Source organism: Ranitomeya imitator, chromosome 1 (genome assembly GCF_032444005.1).
Source record: "Ranitomeya imitator isolate aRanImi1 chromosome 1, aRanImi1.pri, whole genome shotgun sequence".
In the NCBI taxonomy this organism is placed as follows: Eukaryota; Metazoa; Chordata; class Amphibia; order Anura; family Dendrobatidae; genus Ranitomeya; species Ranitomeya imitator.
In genome coordinates, this window is record NC_091282.1 from 50,240,859 (window position 1) to 50,265,497 (window position 24,639).

Below are 24,639 nucleotides of genomic sequence, written 5' to 3' on the forward strand. Positions count from 1 at the left end.
TCTCCCAGTAATATAGGCTGGATATGAGGTCTGTGTGTCTCTCCCAGTAATATAGGCTGGATGCGAAGTCTGTGTCTCTCCCAGTAATATAGGTTGGATTTGAGGTCTGGGTGTCTCTCCCAGTAATATAGGCTGGATGTGAGGTCTGTGTGTCCCTCCTAGTAATATAGGCTGGCTGTGAGGTCTGTGTGTCTCTCCCAGTAATATAGACTGGATGTGAGGTCTGGGTATCTCCCCCAGTAATATAGGCTGGATGTGAGGTCTGTGTGTCTCTCCCAGTAATATAGGCTGGATGTGAGGTCTGGGTGTCTCTCCCAGTAATATAGGCTGGATGTGAGGTCTGTGTGTCTCTCCCAGTAATATAGACTGGATGAGAGGTCTGTGTGTCTCTCCCAGTAATATAGACTGGATGTGAGCTCTGTGTATCTCCCCCAGTAATATAGGCTGGATGTGAGGTCTGTGTGTCTCTCCCAGTAATATAGGCTGGATGTGAGGTCTGGGTGTCTCTCCCAGTAATATAGGCTGGATGTGAGGTCTGTGTGTCTCTCCCAGTAATGTAGGCTGGATGTGAGGTCTGGGTGTCTCTCCCAGTAATATAGGCTGGATGTGAGGTCTGTGTGTCTCTCCCAGTAATATAGGCTGGATGTGAGGTCTGGGTATCTCCCCCAGTAATATAGGCTGGATGTGAGGTCTGTATGTCTCCCCCAGTAATATAGGCTGGATGTGAGCTGTGTCTCCACCCAAGTAATGTAGGCTGGATGCAAGTTCTTGGTGCACCCAGGGTCCCGCTGTCTTCAGTAACTCTTATCTTTCCTCTTCATGTGCTCTCCCTCTTTATCTATAGCCTGTTTTGTTTGCCCTCCTTGAGACTGTAGCTACTTTTTTCCCTACACTTTGCATATTTCTATATAACCATCCTACAATGCTGCTATCTCTTACACTGAGAAGGGAGGAACAGAGCAGACAAAAACGTAAAAACTCAGCAGCAGCTCTGACTGTTTTATATTGGTTTGGCAGGTAAAGGACTTACTGATACTCTGCAGAAGCAAAATAAAAAAAAAAAAAAAACGTCAAGACCATTCAGAAATTTTCCTAAATTTTCATATAGAATTCAAACAATAAAAATAATCTGTTTGAAAAAAAAAAATATTAAGCCAAGACTTTTCTCCTATCATCTTACTTTGGTCTCCGAAAGATATGTCCGTATTGTGAGCAAGCCAAGCCGACAGTGGGGGTGTACACGATGGGCATTAACCTTTCGATGTCATCCAGTAATATCCTGTAGAAAAGCTTCTCATTTCTCTCCTGGATGCCCATTATATAGATGTACCTGGTGAGGAAGAAGAGAATATGATCAACACATCCAAATTCCTTCCATAGAAACAGAAGTAAAATCTTTGTTGCTTTTGGCCACCACTAGATGGAGCTGAAGAGCTAGCTGCAGACATTTCTACACTGAGCTGAATATTAAAATCATATACAGTAAACTCCTAAGCTCCCTCTAGTGGTGGCTGGAAGAAGAGAGAATTTTAGCATTTCTGAAAATGATTTTGCAGGGGATTTTAAGCTCTTTATCAAGATACGGTCATGATCTGGAACTAGTAGAATGGACTAGAATTAAATTCTTAATATTTAGGTTTCATTTTTGGTTCTTTCCAATTTTAAAGATTCATGATCCCCAGAGGAGCTTCATTGTCAGATAATTAAAATACAAGTTGGTAAAACTTAGAAACTGTACTGTAATAAACACACATGCAAACAATACAAGCAGCGACAATAATAATAATAATGGTTATTATGTAAGGGTAGGATGGCTAATTAGGAAGACAAGCCCACACTAAATCGGTGATTACTTTTGCAGTGGGTCGTCCATTTTACGGAGGTTCTTGTGGAATCTGGCAGCTTGAATGTCCTGAGTTTCGATTTTGGAAGGCAGGAGGCCTTGGAGGCCGAGGATCTGTCTTTCTTGTAACGTGAAGGCCATTCCCTGGACAATAAAATGGATGAAAGATGGTAAAGGCACGACTCAGTGTAAGACAGGGATTCAAAGCCAATCATAGGCACAGCGCACTGGGAGGGGGGGAAGTGGAGGGGTCCTTCAAAGTACCACAATCTGGGGTGGTAGGCACTAAAGCTGGCACCCAGGAAAGAGAGAAGGCACCGACGCCAGCACCTGGGAGAAGGGAAAGAGGCTCCGACGCCAGCACCTGGGAGAAGGGAAAGAGGCACTGATGCCAGCACCTGGAAGAAGGGAAAGAGGCACCGACGCCAGCAGCTGGGAGAAGGGAAAGGGGCACCGACGCCAGCACCTGGGAGAAGGGAAGGAGGCACCGACACCAGCACCTGGGAGAAGGGAAAGAGGCACCGACACCAGCACCTGGGAGAAGGGAAAGAGGCACTGACGCCAGCACCTGGGAGAAGGGAAAGAGGCACCGACACCAGCACCTGGGAGAAGGGAAAGAGGCACTGACGCCAGCACCCGGGAGAAGGGAAAAAGGCACCGACGCCAGCACCTGGGAGAAGGGAAAGAGGCACCGACACCAGCACCTGGGAGAAGGGAAAGAGGCACTGACGCCAGCACCTGGGAGAAGGGAAAGAGGCACTGACGCCAGCACCTGGGAGAAGGGAAAGAGGCACCGACACCAGCACCTGGGAGAAGGGAAAGAGGCACCGACACCAGCACCTGGGAGGGAAGGTAAAGAGGCACCGACGCCAGCACCTGGGAGAAGGGAAAGAGGCACCGACGCCAGCACCTAGGAGAAGGGAAAGAGGCACCGACGCCAGCACCTGGGAGAAGGGAAAGAGGCACCGACGCCAGCACCTGGGAGAAGGGAAAGAGGCATTTACGCCAGCACCTGGGAGAAGGGAAAGAGGCATTTACGCCAGCACCTGGGAGAAGGGAAAGAGGCACTGACGCCAGCACCTGGGAGGGAAGGTAAAGAGGCACTGACACCAGCACCTGGGAGAAGGGAATGAGGCACTGATGCCAGCACCTGGGAGGGAAGGTAAAGAGGCATTTACGCCAGCACCTGGGAGGGAAGGTAAAGAGGCATGGACGCCAGCACCTGGGAGAAGGGAAAGAGGCACTGACGCCAGCACCTGGGAGAAGGGAAAGAGGCACTGATGCCAGCACCTGGGAGAAGGGAAAGAGGCACTGATGCCAGCAGCTGGGAGAAGGGAAAGGGGCACCGACACCAGCACCTGGGAGAAGGGAAAGAGGCTCCGACGCCAGCACCTGGGAGAAGGGAAAGAGGCACTGATGCCAGCACCTGGGAGAAGGGAAAGAGGCACTGATGCCAGCAGCTGGGAGAAGGGAAAGGGGCACCGACACCAGCACCTGGGAGAAGGGAAAGAGGCACCGACACCAGCACCTGGGAGAAGGTAAAGAGGCACCGACACCAGCACCTGGGAGAAGGGAAAGAGGCACTGACGCCAGCACCTGGGAGAAGGGAAAGAGGCACCGACACCAGCACCCGGGAGAAGGGAAAGAGGCACCGACGCCAGCACCCGGGAGAAGGGAAAGAGGCACCGACACCAGCACCTGGGAGAAGGGAAAGAGGCACTGACGTCAGCACCTGGGAGGGAAGGTAAAGAGGCATGGACGCCAGCACCTGGGAGAAGGGAAAGAGGCACTGACGCCAGCACCTGGGAGGGAAGGTAAAGAGGCATGGACGCCAGCACCTGGGAGAAGGGAAAGAGGCACTGACGTCAGCACCTGGGAGAAGGGAAAGAGGCACCGACGCCAGCACCTGGGAGAAGGGAAAGAGGCACTGACGCCAGCACCTGGGAGAAGGGAAAGAGGCACTGACGTCAGCACCTGGGAGAAGGGAAAGAGGCACCGACGCCAGCACCTGGGAGAAGGGAAAGAGGCACTGACGCCAGCACCTGGGAGGGAAGGTAAAGAGGCACTGACACCAGCACCTGGGAGAAGGGAATGAGGCACTGATGCCAGCACGTGGGAGAAGGGAAAGAGGCACTGACTCCAGCACCTGGGAGAAGGGAAAGAGGCACTGACGCCAGCACCTGGGAGAAGGGAAAAAGGCACCGACGCCAGCACCTGGGAGAAGGGAAAGAGGCACCGACACCAGCACCTGGGAGGGAAGGTAAAGAGGCATGGACGCCAGCACTTGGGAGAAGGGAAAGAGGCACTGACGCCAGCACCTGGGAGGGAAGGTAAAGAGGCATGGACGCCAGCACCTGGGAGAAGGGAAAGAGGCACTGACGTCAGCACCTGGGAGAAGGGAAAGAGGCACTGACGCCAGCACCTGGGAGAAGGGAAAGAGGCACTGACTACACCAGCTGGGGGGATTAAACACAGAAGTGACACCCAAGTATTATATGAAATCTCCGTTATTTGTAGGAAAATATTCAAATTGTACTGGAATACCGAGAGGTCACCATATGTGCACGTAGTACAGTTATATGAAAAAGTTTGGGCACCCCTATTAATCTTAAGCTTAATTGTTTTTTTTGCAACAGCTATTTCGGTTTCATGTATCTAATAACTGTTGGACACAGTAATGTTTCTGCCTTGAAATGAGGTTTATTGTGCTAACAGAAAATGTGCAATCTGCATTCAAACAAAATTTGACAGGTGCATAAGTATGGGCATCCTTATTTTCTTGTTTTAAATACCCCTACCTACTTTTTACTGACTTACTAAAGCACTTTTTTTGGTTTTCTAACCTCATTGAGCTTTGAACTTCATAGCCAGGTGTATGCAATCATGAGAAAAGCTACTTAAAGTGGCCACTTGCAAGTTGTTCTCCTGTTTTAATCTCCTCTGAAGAGTGGCATCATGGGCTCCTCAAAACAACTGTCTAATGACCTGAAAACAAAGATTGTTCAACATAGTTGTTCAGGGGAAGGATACAAAAAGCTGTCTCAGAGATTTAACCTGTCAATTTCCACTGTGAGGAACATAGTAAGGAAATGGAAGAACACAGGTACAGTTCTTGTTAAGGCCAGAAGTGGCAGGCCAAGAAAAACATCAGAAAGGCAGAGAAGAAGAATGGTGAGATCAGTCAAGGACAATCCTCAGACCACCTCCAGAGAGCTGCAGCATAAACTTGCTGCAGATGGTGTCACTGTGCATCGGTCAACTATACAACGCACTTTGCACAAGGAGAAGCTGTATGGGAGAGTGATGCGAAAGAAGCCGTTTCTGCAAGCACGCCACAAACAGAGTCGGCTGAGGTATGCAAAAGCACATTAGGAGAAGCCAATTTCTTTTTGGAAGAAGGTCCTGTGGACTGATGAATCCAAGATTGAGTTGTTTGGTCATACAAAAAGGCGTTATGCATGGCGGCAAAAAAACACAGCATTCCAAGAAAAACACTTGCTACCCACAGTAAAATTTGGTGGAGGTTCCATCATGCTTTGGGGCTGTGTGGCCAATGACGGCATCGGGAATCTTGTTAAAGTTGAGGGATGCATGGATTCCTCTCAGTATCAGCAGATTCTTGACAATAATGTTCATGAATCAGTGACAAAGTTGAAGTTACGCAGGGGATGGATCTTTCAGCAAGACAATGATCCAAAACACCACTCCAAATCTACTCAGGCATTCATGCAGAGGAACAATTACACTGTTCTGGAATGGCCATCCCAGTCCCCAGACCTGAATATCATTGAACATCTGTGGGATCATTTGAAGAGGGCTGTCCATGCTCGGCGACCATCAACTTAACCCTGCTGTTCTGTTCGGTCTGGGGAGACCTATTTTGAACTTTGGTATTTTTTGGGGTGTTCAAGATGCGGTTCTGAAACTTGTGGTTGATTGACTTAAATGAGGATGGGTCGGTCGGCCACGGGTTTCAGAGCCGCATCTTGAATATTTTAAAGAATATTGAAGTTCAAAGTCGGTCATTTTTGACCAACAGAACAGCAGGGTTAACTGAACTGGAATTGTTTTGTAAAGAGGAATGGTCAAAAATACCTTCATCCAGGATCCAGGAACTTATTAAAAGCTACAGGAAGCGACTAGAGGCTGTTATTTTTGCAAAAGGAGGATCTACTAAATATTAATGTCACTTTTCTGGTGGGTGCCCATACCTCATTTCAAGGCAGAAACATTACTGTGTCCAACAGTTATTAGATATATGAAACTGAAATAGCTGTTGCAAAAAAAACAATTTTTATAAAACATTAAGCTTAAGATTAATAGGGGTGCCCAAACTTTTTCATATAACTGTATAGTGGAACAACTAAAAGAGACTAAAAGAACCGTGGTTCAACCATAGCCAGGACCAGAACTACCACAACAGGGAATGTTTAAAATATTATATTTCATATAAATATGTATATACATAATATATTACATGTGCACGAATCAATAATGTACTGTATAATCAGATATTTATGTGGCAGGTCACTCTATATTATATCATGTAGTATACCCCTAAGGACTCAAGTATCAAAACAAAACCATATATTGCACATATCATAAAGTGCTTATACCAGAAAATCTATATAATTATAAAATGTGCATGTAATGTGCATATCACCATATTAAGTCAGATGTACTGAAGAATCAATAAAAGTGCATAAAATAATAAGGTGCTATATGTAGATATCAGGAGTCACTTACTTATAAAAATGGGGGAGTTTGTTCTGAGACCGCCAAGAGCTTGATGCCGTGCACCCCGACGCGCGTTTCGGAAGCACTGTTCCTTCGTCAGGGGGTGAGGACCTTGCGAGAGGGGGCAGCGCAGCCGACCCCTGGTGCGAGAGGAGGCAGCGCAGCCGACCCTGGTGCGAGAGGGGGCAGCGCAGCCGACCCCTGGTGCGAGAGGGGGCAGCGCAGCCGACCCCTGGTGCGAGAGGGGGCAGCGCAGCAGACCCCTGATGCGAGAGGGGGCAGTGCAGCCGACCCCTGGTGCGAGAGGGGGCAGCGCAGCCGACCCCTGGTGCGAGAGGGGGCAGCGCAGTTGACTCCTGAGTCCGAGAGGGGGCAGTGCAGCCGACCCCTGGGGCGAGAGGGGGCGGCGCAGCCGACCCTTGGGGCGAGAGGGGGCAGCCACTGAAGTCAATATCTGGGGGATCGGAAGGCACTTAAGCCTGTACTTTGGGGTAAGCCACTGAATCTGGCAACCTGCGCCAAGGAGAAATGACATTGGGTAATACGGCCTTTTTGTTGCTGCTACTTACCTTGTTGGTCCTTGGATTCAGTAGCAGAGCTTTTCCCTTTTCTTTGGTGTGAACAGTGCGGCAGGCCGGAGCCCATGACTGCACTACAATTCTCAGCCTGGACAACATTATGGAGATGGAACCTAAAATATGAATGCAAAACTTTAAACAACAACAAGGAAAAGGGGGGTAAGTGGTGCCTGCACAAGGAATAGAGACACAAAGTACAACAAGTAACTGGGATTGATCTGTGTGCCCGGTTTATTGCTCATTTTCATTCTGTACTTAATAACTTCATTGACAGATGTTCATATTCAAGATGTGAGTCTTCTATGAGGTTCAGCTGAGGGATCTCTTTCAAGAGGTGCTTTTTGTCACAACCGGTTTCAGGAAACAACACATGTAGCAGTAATGAGCACACCCCATCCCTATCCTTTGTATTGAAGAATCGAATGAGCGTGTAAAGGTCATTTTGAAGGGAGGAAGAGGAGAGCTGTGACACCGCCTATTCTGATTGGTGGATCCTGTGTAATCAGTTGTGTATAGGGTTGTTACCTGTCATTGTCCTAACTAAAGTCACCAATGACCTACTAACTGCCAGGAGCAAGCGACACTACTCTGTCCTCCTTCTCCTGGACTTGTCTTCTGCCTTTGACACTGTTGACCACTCCCTTTTGCTACAAATCCTCTCATCCCTTGGCATCACAGACTTGGCCCTATCCTGGATCTCGTCATACCTAACAGACCGAACATTCAGTGTCTCCCTCCCCCACACCACCTCCACACTTCGCCCCTTGTCAGTCGGTGTTCCTCAAGGCTCTGTGCTAGGACCCCTACTCTTCTCCATCTACACTTTCGGCCTGGGACAGCTCATAGAATCCCACGGTATGCAGTATCATCTCTACGCTGATGACACGCAGATCTACCTCTCCGGACCTGACCTCACCTCCTTACCAAAATCCCGCACTGTCTGTCTGCTATTTCAGCCTTCTTTTCTGCTCGCTTTCTACAACTGAACATGGACAAAACAGAATTCATCATCTTTCCCCCATCTCACTCTACCCCTCCACCAGACCTATCCATCAATGTCAATGGCTGCTCACTATCCCCAGTCCCACACGCCCGGTGCCTCGGGGTGATCCTCGACTCTGCCCTCTCTTTCAAGCCACATATCCAAGCCCTTGCCTCCTCCTGCCGTCTCAAACTCAAAAATATTTCCCGGATCCGTGCTTTCCTTGACCGCGACACCGCAAAAACTCTATTGCACGCCCTTATCTCCCACCTCGACTACTGCAACCTCCTACTCTCTGGCCTCCCCTCTAGCACTCTGGCACCACTCCAATCCATCCTACACTCTGCTGCCCGACTAATCCACCTGTCTCCCCACTATTCCCCAGCCTTTCCCCTCTCTGCCAAGCCCTTCACTGGCTTCCTATCGCCCAGAAACTCCAGTTCAAAAGCCTTTCTATGACATACAAAGCCATCCACAATCTGTCTCCTCCATACATCTGCGACCTCGTCTCCCGGTACTTACCTACACGCAACCTCCGATCCTCTCATGATCTCCTTCTCTACTCCCCTCTCATCTCTTCTTCCCACAACCGCATCCAAGACTTCTCCCGTGCTTCCCCCATACTCTGGAACTCTCTACGCCAACACATCAGACTCTCGCCTACCATAGAAACCTTCAAAAATAACCTGAAGACCCACCTCTACCGACAAGCCTACAACCTGCAGTGATCCTGAACTTACTGAACCGCTGCACAACCTGCCCTACCCTCTCCTAGTGTTTCATCACCCATCCCCCGCAGACTGTGAGCCCTCGCGGGCAGGGTCCTCCCTCCTTATGTACCAGTGTGCCTGTTATCTGCTCATGTTTAACCCCTTTACCCCCAAGGGTGGTTTGCACGTTAATGACCGGGCCAATTTTTACAATTCTGACCACTGTCCCTTTATGAGGTTATAACTCCGAAACGCTTCAACGGATCCTGGTGATTCTGACATTGTTTTCTCGTGACATATTGTACTTCATGATAGTGGTAAAAATTCTTTGATAGTACCTGCGTTTATTTGTGAAAAAAACGGAAATTTGGCGAAAATTTTGAAAATTTCGCAATTTTCAAACTTTGAATTTTTATGCAATTAAATCACAGAGATATGTCACACAAAATACTTAATAAGTAACATTTCCCACATGTCTCCTTTACATCAGCATAATTTTGGAACCAATTTTTTTGTTTGTTAGGGAGTTATAAGGGTTAAAAGTTGACCAGCAATTTCTCATTTTTATAACACCATTTTTTTTAGGGACCACGTCTCATTTGAAGTTATTTTGAGGGGTCTATATGATAGAAAATACCCAAGTGTGACACCATTCTAAAAACTGCACCCCTCAAGGTGCTCAAAACCACATTCAAGAAGTTTATTAACCCTTCAGGTGTTTAATAGGAATTTTTGGAATGTTTAAATAAAAATGAACATTTAACTTTTTTACACAAAAAATTTACTTCAGCTCCAATTTGTTTTATTTTACCAAGGGTACCAGGAGAAATTGGACCCCTACAGTTGTTGTCCAATTTGTCCTGAGTACGCTGATACCCCATATGTGGCAGTAAACCACTGTTTGGGCGCATGGGAGAGCTCAGAAGGGAAGGAGCGCTATTTGACTTTTCAATGCAAAATTGACAGGAATTGAGATGGGACGCCATGTTTTGTTTGGAGAGCCCCTGATGTGCCTAAACATTGAAACCCCCCACAAGTGACAGCATTTTGGAAAGTAGACCCCCTAAGGAACTTATCTGGATGTGTGGTGAGCACTTTGACCCACCAAGTGCTTCACAGAAGTTTATAATGCAGAACCGTAAAAATAAAAAATCATATTTTTTCACAAAAATTATATTTTTGCCCCCAATTTTTTATTTTTCCAAGGGTAAGAGAAGAAATTGGACCTCAAAAGTTGTTGTCCAATTTGTCCCGAGTACGCTGATACCCCATATGTGGCAGTAAACCACTGTTTGGGTGGATGGGAGAGCTCGGAAGGGAAGGAGCGCCGTTTGACTTTTCAATGCAAAATTGACAGGAATTGAGATGGGACGCCATGTTGCGTTTGGAGAGCCACTGATGTGCCTAAACATTGAAACCCCCCACAAGTGACACCATTTTGGAAAGTAGACCCCCTAAGGAACTTATCTGGATGTGTGGTGAGCACTTTGACCCACCAAGGGCTTCACAGAAGTTTATAATGCAGAGCCATAAAAATAAAACAATTTTTTTCCCACAAAAATTATTTTTTAGCCCCCAGTTTTGTATTTTCCCTAGGGTAACAGGAGAAATTGGAGCATCATTTGGAATGCAGACTTAGATGGATTGGTCTGCAGGCGTCACATTGCGTTTGCAGAGCCCCTAATGTACCTAAACAGTAGAAACCCCCCACAAGTGACCCCATATTGGAAACTAGACCCCTCAATGAACTTATCTAGATGTGTTGTGAGAACTTTGAACCCCCAAGTGTTTCACTACAGTTTATAACGCAGAGCCGTGAAAATAAAAAATCTTTTTGTTTTCCCACAAAAATTATTTTTTAGCCCCCAGTTTTGTATTTTCCCAAGGGTAACAGGAGAAATTGGTCCACAAAAGTTGTTGTCCAATTTGTCCTGAGTACGCTGATACCCCATATGTTGGGGTAAACCCCTGTTTGGGCACACAGGAGAGCTCGGAAGGGAAGGAGCACTGTTTTACTTTTTCAACGCAGAATTGGCTGGAATTGAGATCGGACGCCATGTCGTGTTTGGAGAGCCCCTGATGTGCCGAAACAGTGGAAACCCCCCAATTATAACTGAAACCCTAATCTAAACACACCCCTAACCCTAATTCCAACGGTAACCCTAACCACACCTCTAACCCTGACACACCCCTAACCCTAATCCCAACCCTATTCCCAACTGTAAATGTAATCTAAACCCTAACCCTAACTTTAGCCCCAACCCTAACTGTAGCCCCAACCCTAACCCTAACCCTAGCCCTAACCCTAGCCCTAACCCTAGCCCTAACCCTAGCCCTAGCCCTAACCCTAGCCCTAGCCCTAACCCTAGCCCTAACCCTAACCCTAGCCCTAACCCTAACCCTAGCCCTAACCCTAGCCCTAATGGGAAAATGGAAATAAATACATTTTTTTTTATTTTTCCCTAACTAAGGGGGTGATGAAGGGGGGTTTGATTCACTTTTATAGCGAGTTTTTTAGCGGATTTTTATGATTGGCAGCCGTCACACACTGAAAGACCCTTTTTATTGCAAAAAATATTTTTTGTGTTACCACATTTTGAGAGCTATAATTTTTCCATATTTTGGTCCACAGAGTCATGTGAGGTCTTGTTTTTTGCGGGACGAGTTGACTTTTTTATTGAAAACATTTTTGGGCACGTGACATTTTTTGATCGCTTTTTATTCCGATTTTTGTGAGGAAGAATGACCAAAAGCCAGCTATTCATGAATTTCTATTGGGGGAGGCGTTTATACCGTTCCGCGTTTGGTAAAATTGATAAATCAGTTTTATTGTTCGGGTCAGTACGATTACAGCGATACCTCATTTATATCATTTTTTTATGGTTTGGCGCTTTTATACGATAAAAACTATTTTACAGAAAAAATAATTATTTTTGCATCGCTTTATTCTCAGGACTATAACTTTTTTATTTTTTTGCTGATGATGCTGTATGGCGGCTCTTTTTTTGCGGGACAATATGACGCTTTCAGCGGTACCATGGTTATTTATATCTGTCCTTTTGATCGCGTGTTATTCCACTTTTTGTTCGGCGGTATGATAATAAAGCGTTGTTTTTTGCCTCGTTTTTTTTTTCCTTACGGTGTTTACTGAAGGGGTTAACTAGTGGGACAGTTTTATAGGTCGGGTCGTTACGGACGCGGCGATACTAAATATGTGTACTTTTATTGTTTTTTTTTTTATTTAGATGAAGAAATGTATTTATGGGAATAATATTTTTTTTTTTTTTTCATTATTTTGGAATATTTTTTTTTATTTTTTTTACACTTTTGGAAAATTTTTTTTTTACTTTTTTTACTTTGTCCCAGGGGGGGACATCACAGATCAGTGATCTGACAGTTTGCACAGCACTCTGTCAGATCACTGATCTGACATGCAGCGCTGCAGCCTTCACAGTGCCTGCTCTGAGCAGGCACTGTGAAGCCACCTCCCTCCCTGCAGGACCCGGATCCGCGGCCATCTTGGATCCGGGGCTCGAGCAGGGAGGGAGGTGAGACCCTCGCAGCAACGCGATCACATCGCGTTGCTCCGGGGGTCTCAGGGAAGCCCGCAGGGAGCCCCCTCCCTGCGCGGTGCTTCCCTGCACCGCCGGCACATCGCGATCATCTTTGATCGCGGTGTGCCAGGGGTTAATGTGCCGGGGGCGGTCCGTGACCGCTCCTGGCACATAGTGCCGGATGTCAGCTGCGATAAGCAGCTGACACCCGGCCGCGATCGGCCGCGCTCCCCCCGTGAGCGCGGCCGATCGGCTATGACGTACTATCCCGTCCAGGGTCAGATAAGCCCAGGGCACCTCGACGGGATAGTACGTCTAAGGTCACAGAGGGGTTAATGTATTTGTCTATATTTGCCTCGTATTCACATGTAAAGCGCCATGGAATAAATTGCGCTATAAAAATGTATAATAATAATGTATAATAATAATAATTGTCGTCCTTCCTCTGATGATAATGAGCCTGTTGAAAACTCTTCCTTAAACGACAGGAAGTAGGAGTTTAAAACGGAACCTGTCACCATGAAAATGCCCTTTATGGGATTTTTGGTCTAGACAGAAGTCTTATCAGGGACTGTAAAAGTGTGCATACAGAGACAGCTGTCAATCATTGATAGGACCGCCCATTTGACCAAAATCCTACAAAGGATTAAATAACGGAAACATAGGCTATACTGGATCTTTTCTTACTAAACCACATGTCGTTATATTCAGCACTGCACATTGTGTTGCATTTTCATGGTGACACATTCTCTTGAAAAGAAAGTCCCAGTGGCCAGTGTGAAAATGGTTAAGATTTATATATTTTTTTATAATAATCTTGATTAAAAAAATAAATAAATTATATAGCATTTTTTAAAGCAACACTACAATCTGATTTAAAGTGCCCCTGTCAGCAGGATTGTGTACAGTAACCTACCATCAGTGTCAGGTCGGCGCCGTTATACTGATTACACTGATTCCTGGTGATGAAATCCGTCTTGTGGTTGTTGTGTAATCTTTATTTTCAGTTTTGAGTTAATGATATGCTCGTGCTCCGGGGCGGCCTGTGGTGGTCTTCATGTGGTGCTCTGATTAGGTATTCATCTGTATGGCTTCTGACAGGTCACTGGACCACCAGCATATCATTAGCTGAAAACTACAAATAGAGATTAAACAACAACCACAAGACAGATTTCATCAACCAAGGTATCATTGTAATCAGTATAATGGCGCACAATGTTTGACCAATGGAGCCCTGAGTGTTTCCTACTGATTATGGCAGAAATCTAAAGACTTAGATACACTAGCTCAGCAGAGAGTACAACATACGATAGTCTTAGATACACTGACACAGTAGACAGTATTACACATTATTCTTACATACACAAACGAGACAGATCACTCATGGTAAGCTTAGATACACAGGCATAAAAGACAATATCACACTTAAAGGCTACACAGCCAGGAGACACCAGTATCACTCATGGCAAGCTTAGATACACAGGCACAAGAAACAGTATCACAGATGATAGGCTTAGATGCACCAAAATAAGAGACAGTATCACAGATTATCAGTTTGAATACACAAGGCAGGATCCTAGGCTGAGAGAGTGGCTCAGCAGACTGCTTAGATACACAGACAATAGCGTATCACAAATGACAGACTTAGATACACAGGCATAGGAGACAGTAACACACATGATAAGCTTAGGTACGCGGCATAAGAGACAGAATCACTCATTATTGGCTTAGATACACAGGCATAAGCGACAGTATCACAGATGATAGGCTGTGTATCTAATGCAGGATCACCCACAATCGGCTTAGGTAGAGGTGTGCTGCAGACTGTCACTATGCGTATCTAATCCTATTGTGTGATACAGAATGATAAATATATGTATCTAAGCCTGTGATAATAACCATGAAGATGATTAATTTAAGTCTATTTTGTGTGTCATTCTACGGTATCACAAATAGGCTTAGATACACCGGCACCAGACAGTATCACACACACACAATAGGCTTAGACTTTGCAGTATTTTACAGTATCACTGTGTATCTAAGTCTGACATGTTACGCAGTCTATGCAATGCTGTCATATCTGATACTGAGCTGCTGTATCTAATCCTATGATGGGATACTGGGCCATTATGCCCTCAGTATCAGACAGCTGGGACTGAATCGGAGAATAACTGACTCCGATCAGACTGGAGTATCGGGGGCAGCGGTGGAGGACACAGAGGAGGGGAGGTGAGGGGCCGACAACACAAATGTCAAGAAAACAAAGGCAACCGATGGGCGGCGAGGAAGAGGAAGGTCAGTACTGTCAGCGCAGACACCTGTCAGGGGTCATCACTCATATCATCACTTTACTGAGGTCAGCGGCGAACCTGAAACACAAGGTCACTCCATGCTGCATCTAATCCCTCTCCTCCATGACACCGACTCGCGCGTGCGTGTGTGTGTATATATATTCTCTTTTTTACAATAACAATGTTAATATGAAAGAAAAAAAACTTGGCGAGCATTTAAAAAAAAAAAAAAATTATATATATATATATATATATATATAAAATTTTATTATTATATTTTTTTAACTGCTCGCCAAGTTTTTTTTTTTTCTTTCATATTACTATATCTTTATTTAAAAAAAAGAAGTGTATATATATTTTTATTTTTTTAAATAATAAAGATATAGTAATATGAAAGAGAAAAAACTTGGCATTTAAAAAAAAAAAAAATATATATATATAATTTTTTTTTTTCTTTCATATTACTATATCTTTCTTTAAAAAAATAGTAATCTTGCAATTTTCACACTGGCAAATGGGAATATTTTAGACTGATACTTAGTTTTTTTCAGGAAGAAATTTCAGCAGGCTCCTTATCATCAGAGGCAGGATTACTAGTATGACTGGTATAAACCTCTACACACAGCTGATAATGCCGGATCCACCAATCACAATAAGTGATGACACAGCTGATCCTGGCCCTCTTCCCTTCACAATGGGTTTGCTCAAGCTCACTGCATACTTCAAAACAAAAGATGGGTTAGGGGTCTGACTATTGGAGCTCTAATGTACATGTGTTATTTCCTGAAACAATATTGTGGCTAATGTACACGTGTTATTTCCTGAAACAATATTGTGGCTAATGTACACGTGTTATTTCCTGAAACAATATTGTGGCTAATGTACACGTGTTATTTCCTGAAACAATATTGTGGCTAATGTACACGTGTTATTTCCTGAAACAATATTGTGGCTAATGTACGTGTGTTATTTCCTGAAACAATATTGTGGCTAATGTACATGTGTTATTTCCTGAAACAATATTGTGGCTAATGTACGTGTGTTATTTCTTGAAACAATATTGTGGCTAATGTACGTGTGTTATTTCCTGAAACAATATTGTGGCTAATGTACATGTGTTATTTCCTGAAACAATATTGTGGCTAATGTACATGTGTTATTTCCAGAAACAATATTGTGGCTAATGTACATGTGTTATTTCCTGAAACAATATTGTGGCTAATGTACATGTGTTATTTCCTGAAACAATATTGTGGCTAATGTACATGTGTTACTTCCTGAAACAATATTGTGGCTAATGTACATGTGTTATTTCCTGATAGGAAGTTAAAGTCTAAAAGAGTCGCAAGTGGTCAGTGTGAAAAGTGCAAGATCATTTTTTTTAATACAGATGACAGAAATATACTTTTTGCTGCAGATGTTTTGAAGAAAAAAAAACCTCTCTGAAGAGGTATAGTTCAGTTTCGTAAACCCCTTTTTCATATACTCTGCTTGTGAGGGGTGGTCTTCACCTCTTGGCCTGAGCGGAGAGGGTCTTTCTCTCTGGAGGACCCATCCTGTCTTGCATTACAAAAGCCATTGATATTACTGGGTACTGTGTAAGGAGGCACTGCAGGGAAATTGAACACTTGATTCTTCTCTATTGATTGCAGATAACCACTAAGGACACGCTGATTGTGATTAACTTGATATTTTATTTTTTTCTTATGATGATTTACAAAGTTGCTTATTCTCCTCATGAATTGACCTTTCACAATCAGTTCTTGGGTAAAATCTGTATTTAATGAAGACAGAGGTTCACATTAATGTGATGAGAAATGACAGTTGGTGCACAGAAGATTCTATGGCAGACAGACCTCCTGCTGCAAGTTCTCCATAGAACTTCATAGGCACCAACTGTCATCTCCTCGCTCAGTAATGGGAAAGTCTGTATTCACTGAAGACAGATTGAATCCGTCAATTGAGATTTTAAGAATGAATGATCAGTCCTGGAGGAGAAAGAAGCAGGTTTCTCCAACAACTATTAATTTATGGGGACATATAATTAAACTGATGGTTACTCGTTAAATCAAACAGTAATACAAGCTGCAGCCAAGCTGCAGGAACGGAAGCAGAACCTATCATTAGCTGCCGCACGATAAAAAGCTGAATATCTAGGTCTCCGGATCCTGATAGTACGAGGCAGGTTTGGCCGGGTGCAGGCGGGATCCTGCCGTACACAACCGGCAGCGTGGTCGTGCGTTGTCAGATGTAACCTTTCAAGGGTGACAGGGAACAGAAACCAGCGGCGTCAGGACATGACGACCACAATATCTGCAGATGCGTCCGGTCAGTGAGATTCTGCTGACAACCGAAGCCACAGACAAACCTCGAGATTTCAGAACGCCAGTCACATGGAGAACGCTTCCCTGATCAATGTGACCTCGCTAGGGCAGAAAGGGTTAAACTCACCCCCAATTCTCAGCCTCCTGGTGCACACAGTCCTACACAGCCAGAGCCAGCGGGATGGAAGGATCTGACATCTGCACAATATCAGTGAACGTCAATGCTAGAGATGAGCGAACCCAAATTTAAAGTTCGGGGTTTGTACTGGAAAGAGCGAAAGACAAATAATTTTCGAACTCTGAAGTTTGGGTCCCCATACATTTCAATGGGGTTCAGGTAAGGTTCTGGTACCAGAACACGAACGTTCACGGGTCTGCACATCCATAGCCAAACCATACATACAGGGTTAGATCTATCCACCCAAAATGTGGGATGGAAATGAACAGTCCAGGAAAAAGTTTTCATTATCAGTGGGGGTCCCAGAGTCCGATCCCCCACTGATCGCAGAGTGATGACATGACTTAAAAATAATAATAATAATATCAATTTTATTTCTACAGCGCCAACATATTTCACAATATACATACACCATCAGTAATATGGGAATATCCCATTTTGACTTGGCTTAAAGGGGTTTTCCAGTTTCGCTAGGATCTGGGACGCGAGCGCAGGGATCTGTTACGTGTGCGCAAGGATCCGGGACCCGAGCCCGGCTGTTTGGGATTTTCTGATTATCTTACACGCTCCCCGCTTCCATTCCCTCCACATCCTTTCTCTGTCGGTGACCAATTTGGTGCATTCGGAAAGTGATATTTGGAGACAATCCATGAAAGCTGCAATCTGATTGGCTGCTCAGGGCGGCTCCGCTCCTATTTATTTGCTTTGGTCTCCTAGTCCATGAACAAGCTACTTATTAAATCTGGGTTATCTGATAACGTCTGGCACTCATCGCAGTCATGTGACCCGGTGATGTCAGCACTGATGCATGATAAGATCATCACCAAATATAAGAATGCCGGCTTGCCATTCAGGAGGAAAGCTGGGTGACAAAACATAAGCTATAGAAGATATTAAAAGAAAAACAGAAACAGCGCCACCCTTGTACAAAGGCCAGATCTGGTATTGCAACTTGGCTTCATTCAGGTCATTTCTATCCCAGGGACAAGAGAAGTGCGGATTCTGGAAGGAAAAAGCCGCGTTTAAAAATAAAATCGTATTTGTTTCTGAATTCTGGAGGAAATGATCTTTACCACAAAGCTCAGCATCTCGCGTGCAGCTACTACAACTCTGCTCATCCTTCACCTCCTGGTGCATGCGACTCCTTGCAAAACAGCAGAACGCTGACACTTCTTATATCCTGTGGCCCCCGGTTGCCACAATCTATGGACTAGGAAAATCAGTCTGGTATCAATGCTGGGAGTTGTAGTACTGCAACAGCTCGAATATTAAAAATAAAGGGGGGCAGGAGTGCAGTGGTAGCGGCACTTACCTTGTGACTATGGGGCGGCTTTATTCTTACCGTCCTCGGGTTGCACAATAAAAGGCAGATGTGCCCGGGATAAACACTAACAGATGGCGGCACAGACAGGACTCAACGGGTCCAACTGTGCAGTGATCGAAAGCCTACCGGCTGCATGATGGGGCACTACAAGTCCCAGCATGTCAATGCGTGAGCGGATGCAGTAAGAGATGAGCTACGTACAGGCCGGGGTCGGATGATGGCGCTACTATAGAGGCCATATTCTGTATCACTGCACCCCCCAACCAGAAACACCACATGATGGGGGTGTACTGATTTATGGTTACTGAGACTTAGGATACAGAAAGAGGGTATCACACGTGCTGGGCTGAGATACATCAGTATGGCACATATTGTGCAAAACTATGTATCCAAGCCTAACATCCAATGACATCTGTGGCCTCGTGTATCTAAACCGGTCATGTGACCCCATCTGCAGGGCTGATCTATACAGGACATTCATGTGATACCACCTGCCAAGCTAAAGTATCTAAGCCTACTGTGAGATACCATCTGCCAAGCTCGTGCATCCAAGCTGGAGATATGAAGACAGTACCAGACATTAGATACATGATATGTGAGCTGGGCAGATAGTGCCTGTATCCCATGCGATAAGCTTAGATACACCGTATCACACCTCAGAAACTCACCAGAATATTCTACGTAATAAGCTTAGATACACAGGTCAGCAGACCGTATCCCACCTTATAAGCTCAGATACACAGCTCAGCAGACCGTATCCCACCTTATAGGCTCAGATACACAGCTCAGCAGACCGTATCCCACCTTATAAGCTTAGATACACAGCTCAGCAGACCGTATCCCACCTTATAAGCTTAGATACACAGCTCAGCAGACCGTATCCCACCTTATAAGCTCAGATACACAGCTCAGCAGACCGTATCCCACGTTATAAGCTCAGATACACAGCTCAGCAGACCGTATCCCACGTTATAAGCTTAGATACACAGCTCAGCAGACCGTATCCCACGTTATAAGCTTAGATACACAGCTCAGCAGACCGTATCCCACCTTATAAGCTCAGATACACAGCTCAGCAGACCGTATCCCACGTTATAAGCTCAGATACACAGCTCAGCAGACCGTATCCCACGTTATAAGCTTAGATACACAGCTCAGCAGACCGTATCCCACCTTATAAGCTTAGATACACAGCTCAGCAGACCGTATCCCACCTTATAAGCTCAGATACACAGCTCAGCAGACCGTATCCCACGTTATAAGCTCAGATACACAGCTCAGCAGACCGTATCCCACGTTATAAGCTTAGATACACAGCTCAGCAGACCGTATCCCACGTTATAAGCTTAGATACACAGCTCAGCAGACCGTATCCCACCTTATAAGCTCAGATACACAGCTCAGCAGACCGTATCCCACCTTATAAGCTCAGATACACAGCTCAGCAGACCGTATCCCACGTTATAAGCTCAGATACACCGCTCAGCAGACCATATCCCACCTTATAGGCTTAGATACACAGCTCAGCAGACCATATCCCACCTTATAGGCTCAGATACACAGCTCAGCAGACCATATCCCACCTTATAGGCTCAGATACACAGCTCAGCAGTCCGTATCCCACATTATAAGCTCAGATACACAGCTCAGCAGACCGTATCCCACGTTATAAGCTCAGATACACAGCTCAGCAGACCGTATCCCACCTTATAGGCTTAGATACACAGCTAAGCAGACCGTATCCCACGTTATAAGCTCAGATACACAGCTCAGCAGATAGTATGCCACCTTATAGGCTTAGATACACAGCTCAGCAGACCGTATCCCACATTATAAGCTCAGATACACAGCTCAGCAGACCGTATCCCACGTTATAAGCTCAGATACACAGCTCAGCAGACCGTATCCCACCTTATAGGCTTAGATACACAGCTCAGCAGACCGTATCCCACCTTATAGGCTTAGATACACAGCTCAGCAGACCGTATCCCACGTTATAAGCTCAGATACACAGCTCAGCAGACCGTATCCCACGTTATAAGCTCAGATACACAGCTCAGCAGACCGTATCCCACCTTATAGGCTTAGATACACAGCTCAGCAGACCGTATCCCACCTTATAGGCTTAGATACACAGCTCAGCAGACCGTATCCCACGTTATAAGCTCAGATACACAGCTCAGCAGACCGTATCCCACGTTATAAGCTCAGATACACAGCTCAGCAGACAGTATGCCACCTTATAGGCTTAGATACACAGCTCAGCAGACCGTATCCCACCTTATAGGCTTAGATACACAGCTCAGCAGACCGTATCCCACGTTATAAGCTCAGATACACAGCTCAGCAGACCGTATCCCACCTTATAGGCTCAGATACACAGCTCAGCAGACCGTATCCCACCTTATAAGCTCAGATACACAGCTCAGCAGACCGTATCCCACCTTATAAGCTCAGATACACCGCTCAGCAGACCGTATCCCACCTTATAGGCTCAGATACACAGCTCAGCAGACCGTATCCCACCTTATAAGCTCAGATACACAGCTCAGCAGACCGTATCCCACCTTATAAGCTCAGATACACAGCTCAGCAGACCGTATCCCACCTTATAAGCTCAGATACACAGCTCAGCAGACCGTATCCCACCTTATAGGCTCAGATACACAGCTCAGCAGACCGTATCCCACCTTATAGGCTTAGATACACCGCTCTGCAGACCGTATCCCACCTTATAAGCTCAGATACACCGCTCAGCAGACCGTATCCCACCTTATAGGCTTAGATACACAGCTCAGCAGACCGTATCCCACGTTATAAGCTCAGATACACCGCTCAGCAGACCGTATCCCACGTTATAAGCTCAGATACACAGCTCAGCAGACCGTATCCCACGTTATAAGCTTAGATACACAGCTCAGCAGACCGTATCCCACCTTATAGGCTTAGATACACCGCTCTGCAGACCGTATCCCACCTTATAGGCTTAGATACACAGCTCAGCAGACCGTATCCCACGTTATAAGCTCAGATACACAGCTCAGCAGACCGTATCCCACGTTATAAGCTTAGATACACAGCTCAGCAGACCGTATCCCACCTTATAGGCTTAGATACACCGCTCTGCAGACCGTATCCCACCTTATAGGCTTAGATACACAGCTCAGCAGACCGTATCCCACGTTATAAGCTCAGATACACCGCTCAGCAGACCGTATCCCACGTTATAAGCTCAGATACACAGCTCAGCAGACCGTATCCCACGTTATAAGCTTAGATACACAGCTCAGCAGACCGTATCCCACCTTATAGGCTTAGATACACCGCTCTGCAGACCGTATCCCACCTTATAGGCTTAGATACACAGCTCAGCAGACCGTATCCCACGTTATAAGCTCAGATACACCGCTCAGCAGACCGTATCCCACGTTATAAGCTCAGATACACAGCTCAGCAGACCGTATCCCACGTTATAAGCTTAGATACACAGCTCAGCAGACCGTATCCCACCTTATAGGCTTAGATACACCGCTCTGCAGACCGTATCCCACCTTATAGGCTTAGATACACAGCTCAGCAGACCGTATCCCACGTTATAAGCTCAGATACACAGCTCAGCAGACCGTATCCCACGTTATAAGCTCAGATACACAGCTCAGCAGACTATCACATTTACACATCACACTGTGACTACTTTCTGAATGTCCCTGGCCTCCTCTGGGTTATGCTGGGACTTGTAGTTCCCCATCTTCACATGATGGACTTAGCCTAGCACAGGTTTACTGGATAGTACCAGACGGCACATCTCCTGGGACTTGTAGTCCCCCAGCACCTGTAGGATCTAGCTTGGCACTGGTATATTGATAATACCCACACTACATCTCTGCAGCCGCCATCAGAGCCGGGCTGAGGTGGGGTCACTCCCTGCAGGCAGGGCACCATCTTACCTGCAGCTCCGGGCTGTCACTGGGTCCGAGTACAGGGGGGTAAGGACTGTCTCCAGGGTGAGGACGGGGCGGCTCCACCACCGGCACCGGAGCGAGCAGCACGGGGACCGGGAAGGAGGAAGGGGGCGGGGCGCAGAGCGCGCTCCTGATTGGGACCAAGAGAAACCCCGTTAGAGGTGGGCAGGCTGCAGTTCCACGGGCCGCCGCTGTGAGCCTGGCGCTGTAGAGCAACACTGATACATAGTATCACGTGACACCGCCGATACAGTGTGTCTCTCACTGGCGGCTGTAGCGGTGATTACACCGGAGCGGTGCTTACACCGGAGCCGCCATTACTGAGCCCGAGCCAGCGCTTATTGAGGGGGTGATAGGAGTAATGTGGTTCTTCAGCCTAGATATAATGGTCAAATATGGCCCCCGGGGCTTGTTCATATCTGGTGTAACCCCTTCAACCCCGAGCCTGTTTTCATCTACCTAACCAGGCCAAATTTTTGAATTCTGACCACTGTCCCTTTAAGTGGTTATAACTCTGGAACGCTTCCCCAGATCCCGGTGATTCAATTTTTTTGTTAAGAAGTTATAAGAGTTAAAAGTTGACCAGCGATTTCTCTTTTTTCTAACAAAATTTACAAAACCATTTTTTTAGGGACCGCATTATATTTGAAGTGACTTTGAGGTTCTATATGATAGAAAATATCCCAAAGTGACACCATCCTAAAAACTACACCCCCTCAAAGTGCTCAAAACCACATTCAAGAAGTTTATTAACCCTTCAGGTGCTTCACAGGAATGAACGGAATGTGGAAGGAAAAAAATAAACATTTAACGTTTTTTTTTTTAAAAATAGCCCCGTTTTTTTTATTTTCACAAGGGTTACAGTAAAAAATGGAATCCAAAATTTCTTCTGCAATTTCTCCTCAGTATGCCGATACCTCCTATGTGGGGGGAAACTACCGTTTGGGCGCACGGCAGAGCTCGGAAGGGAACGAGCGCCATTTAAGTTTTTGAATATTAAAATGGCAGAAATCAAGTCCAAGTCCAAGTCACATTTGGAGAGCCCTTGATGTGCCTAAACAGTAGAACCCCCCCCCCCCCCATCCTCCACAAGTGAAGCCATTTTGGAAACTAGACCCCTCAAGGAATTGATCTAGATGTGTGGTGAGCACCTTGACCTACCAGGTGCTTCACAGAAGTTTATAGCATAGAGCTGTGAAAATGAACAATCAAATTTTTCCCACAACAATGTTTTTAGCCCCAAATTTTTTATTTTCACGAGGGTCCGAAGCGTCATATATGTTCACTGTCGATTGCAAATAAATCACCTTTTTGCCACATTAATTGAGTGCCAAGTTCGTAGAGGTTATACTACGGATTGGGCACCTACTTGTGCACCTGCTGTCAGGACCGCTGTGCACTTCTATTATAACGTAGAGCTGTGAAGATAAAATGTTCTTTTATCCCCAATTTTTTTATTTTCACAATGGGAACAGTAGAAAATGGACTCCAAAATTGTGTTGTGCAATTTCTCCTGAGTACACTGATACCCCATAAGTGGTCCAAAACTACTTTTGAGGCACAGTCGAATGAAGAGTAATAACATCATGTGCAATATGGGAGATGAATAGTTGAAAAAAGGCCCAAAGATGTTATAGCCAAATAGTCACCCCAATGCATCTATGGACAAATGCCGGACCACCTGCAAAATTCAATAAGAAGAAACAAAGCACCAACAACAGTTTATAGTCCAAAATAGTGAATATAATTTATTCTAATTAAATAACAAACAGGTACAAGGTACAACAGGAGAGAGACATGCAGCAATGCGGCACATGAATGTGCACATAAGGGCGGAGAACAGCGCAAGGGGTTAATCATAGGTGTAAAAGGGCAATTCCACCAAGCAGAAACATAATGAAGCTGATATATATCACAGCCAGCAATGGGCTAACATCCAGGACTAAATAGCACCTCAACAATAGAAAAGAATAAAACATCCACAGCCCACCCCGACGCGCGTTTCGGAATGAAACCTTCCTCAGGGGGCGTGTCTTAGTCCCATGTGCGCAGGAATATATAGTGTGGCCGCGGTGATGACTATGCCGGCTGGGTGCATCACCGCACGATCAGCTGATGTTGGAACACGTGGGGCCCCACGTGACCGGACATCAGAT

The 24,639-nt window shown here is 45.7% G+C and overlaps 1 protein-coding gene across 2 annotated transcripts in view; it reads right to left on the reverse strand.

Moving 5' to 3' along the window:
* ME2 (malic enzyme 2) overlaps positions 1-22,625 on the reverse strand; it is a 45,909-nt gene extending 23,284 nt beyond the window's left edge. Inside the window, exons 1-4 of one of the 2 annotated variants that reach the window (XM_069746253.1) lie at positions 22,469-22,625; positions 7,150-7,271; positions 1,854-1,987; positions 1,181-1,330 (exon numbers count right to left, since the gene is read on the reverse strand). In XM_069746253.1, the coding sequence (XP_069602354.1) occupies positions 1,181-1,330; positions 1,854-1,987; positions 7,150-7,257 (392 nt within the window). In that variant the 5' untranslated portion in view covers positions 7,258-7,271; positions 22,469-22,625. The remainder of the gene's footprint in view (positions 1-1,180; positions 1,331-1,853; positions 1,988-7,149; positions 7,272-22,468) is intronic. The other variant, XM_069746263.1, reaches the window with a different exon arrangement.
* Positions 22,626-24,639: the final 2,014 nt, after the last annotated feature.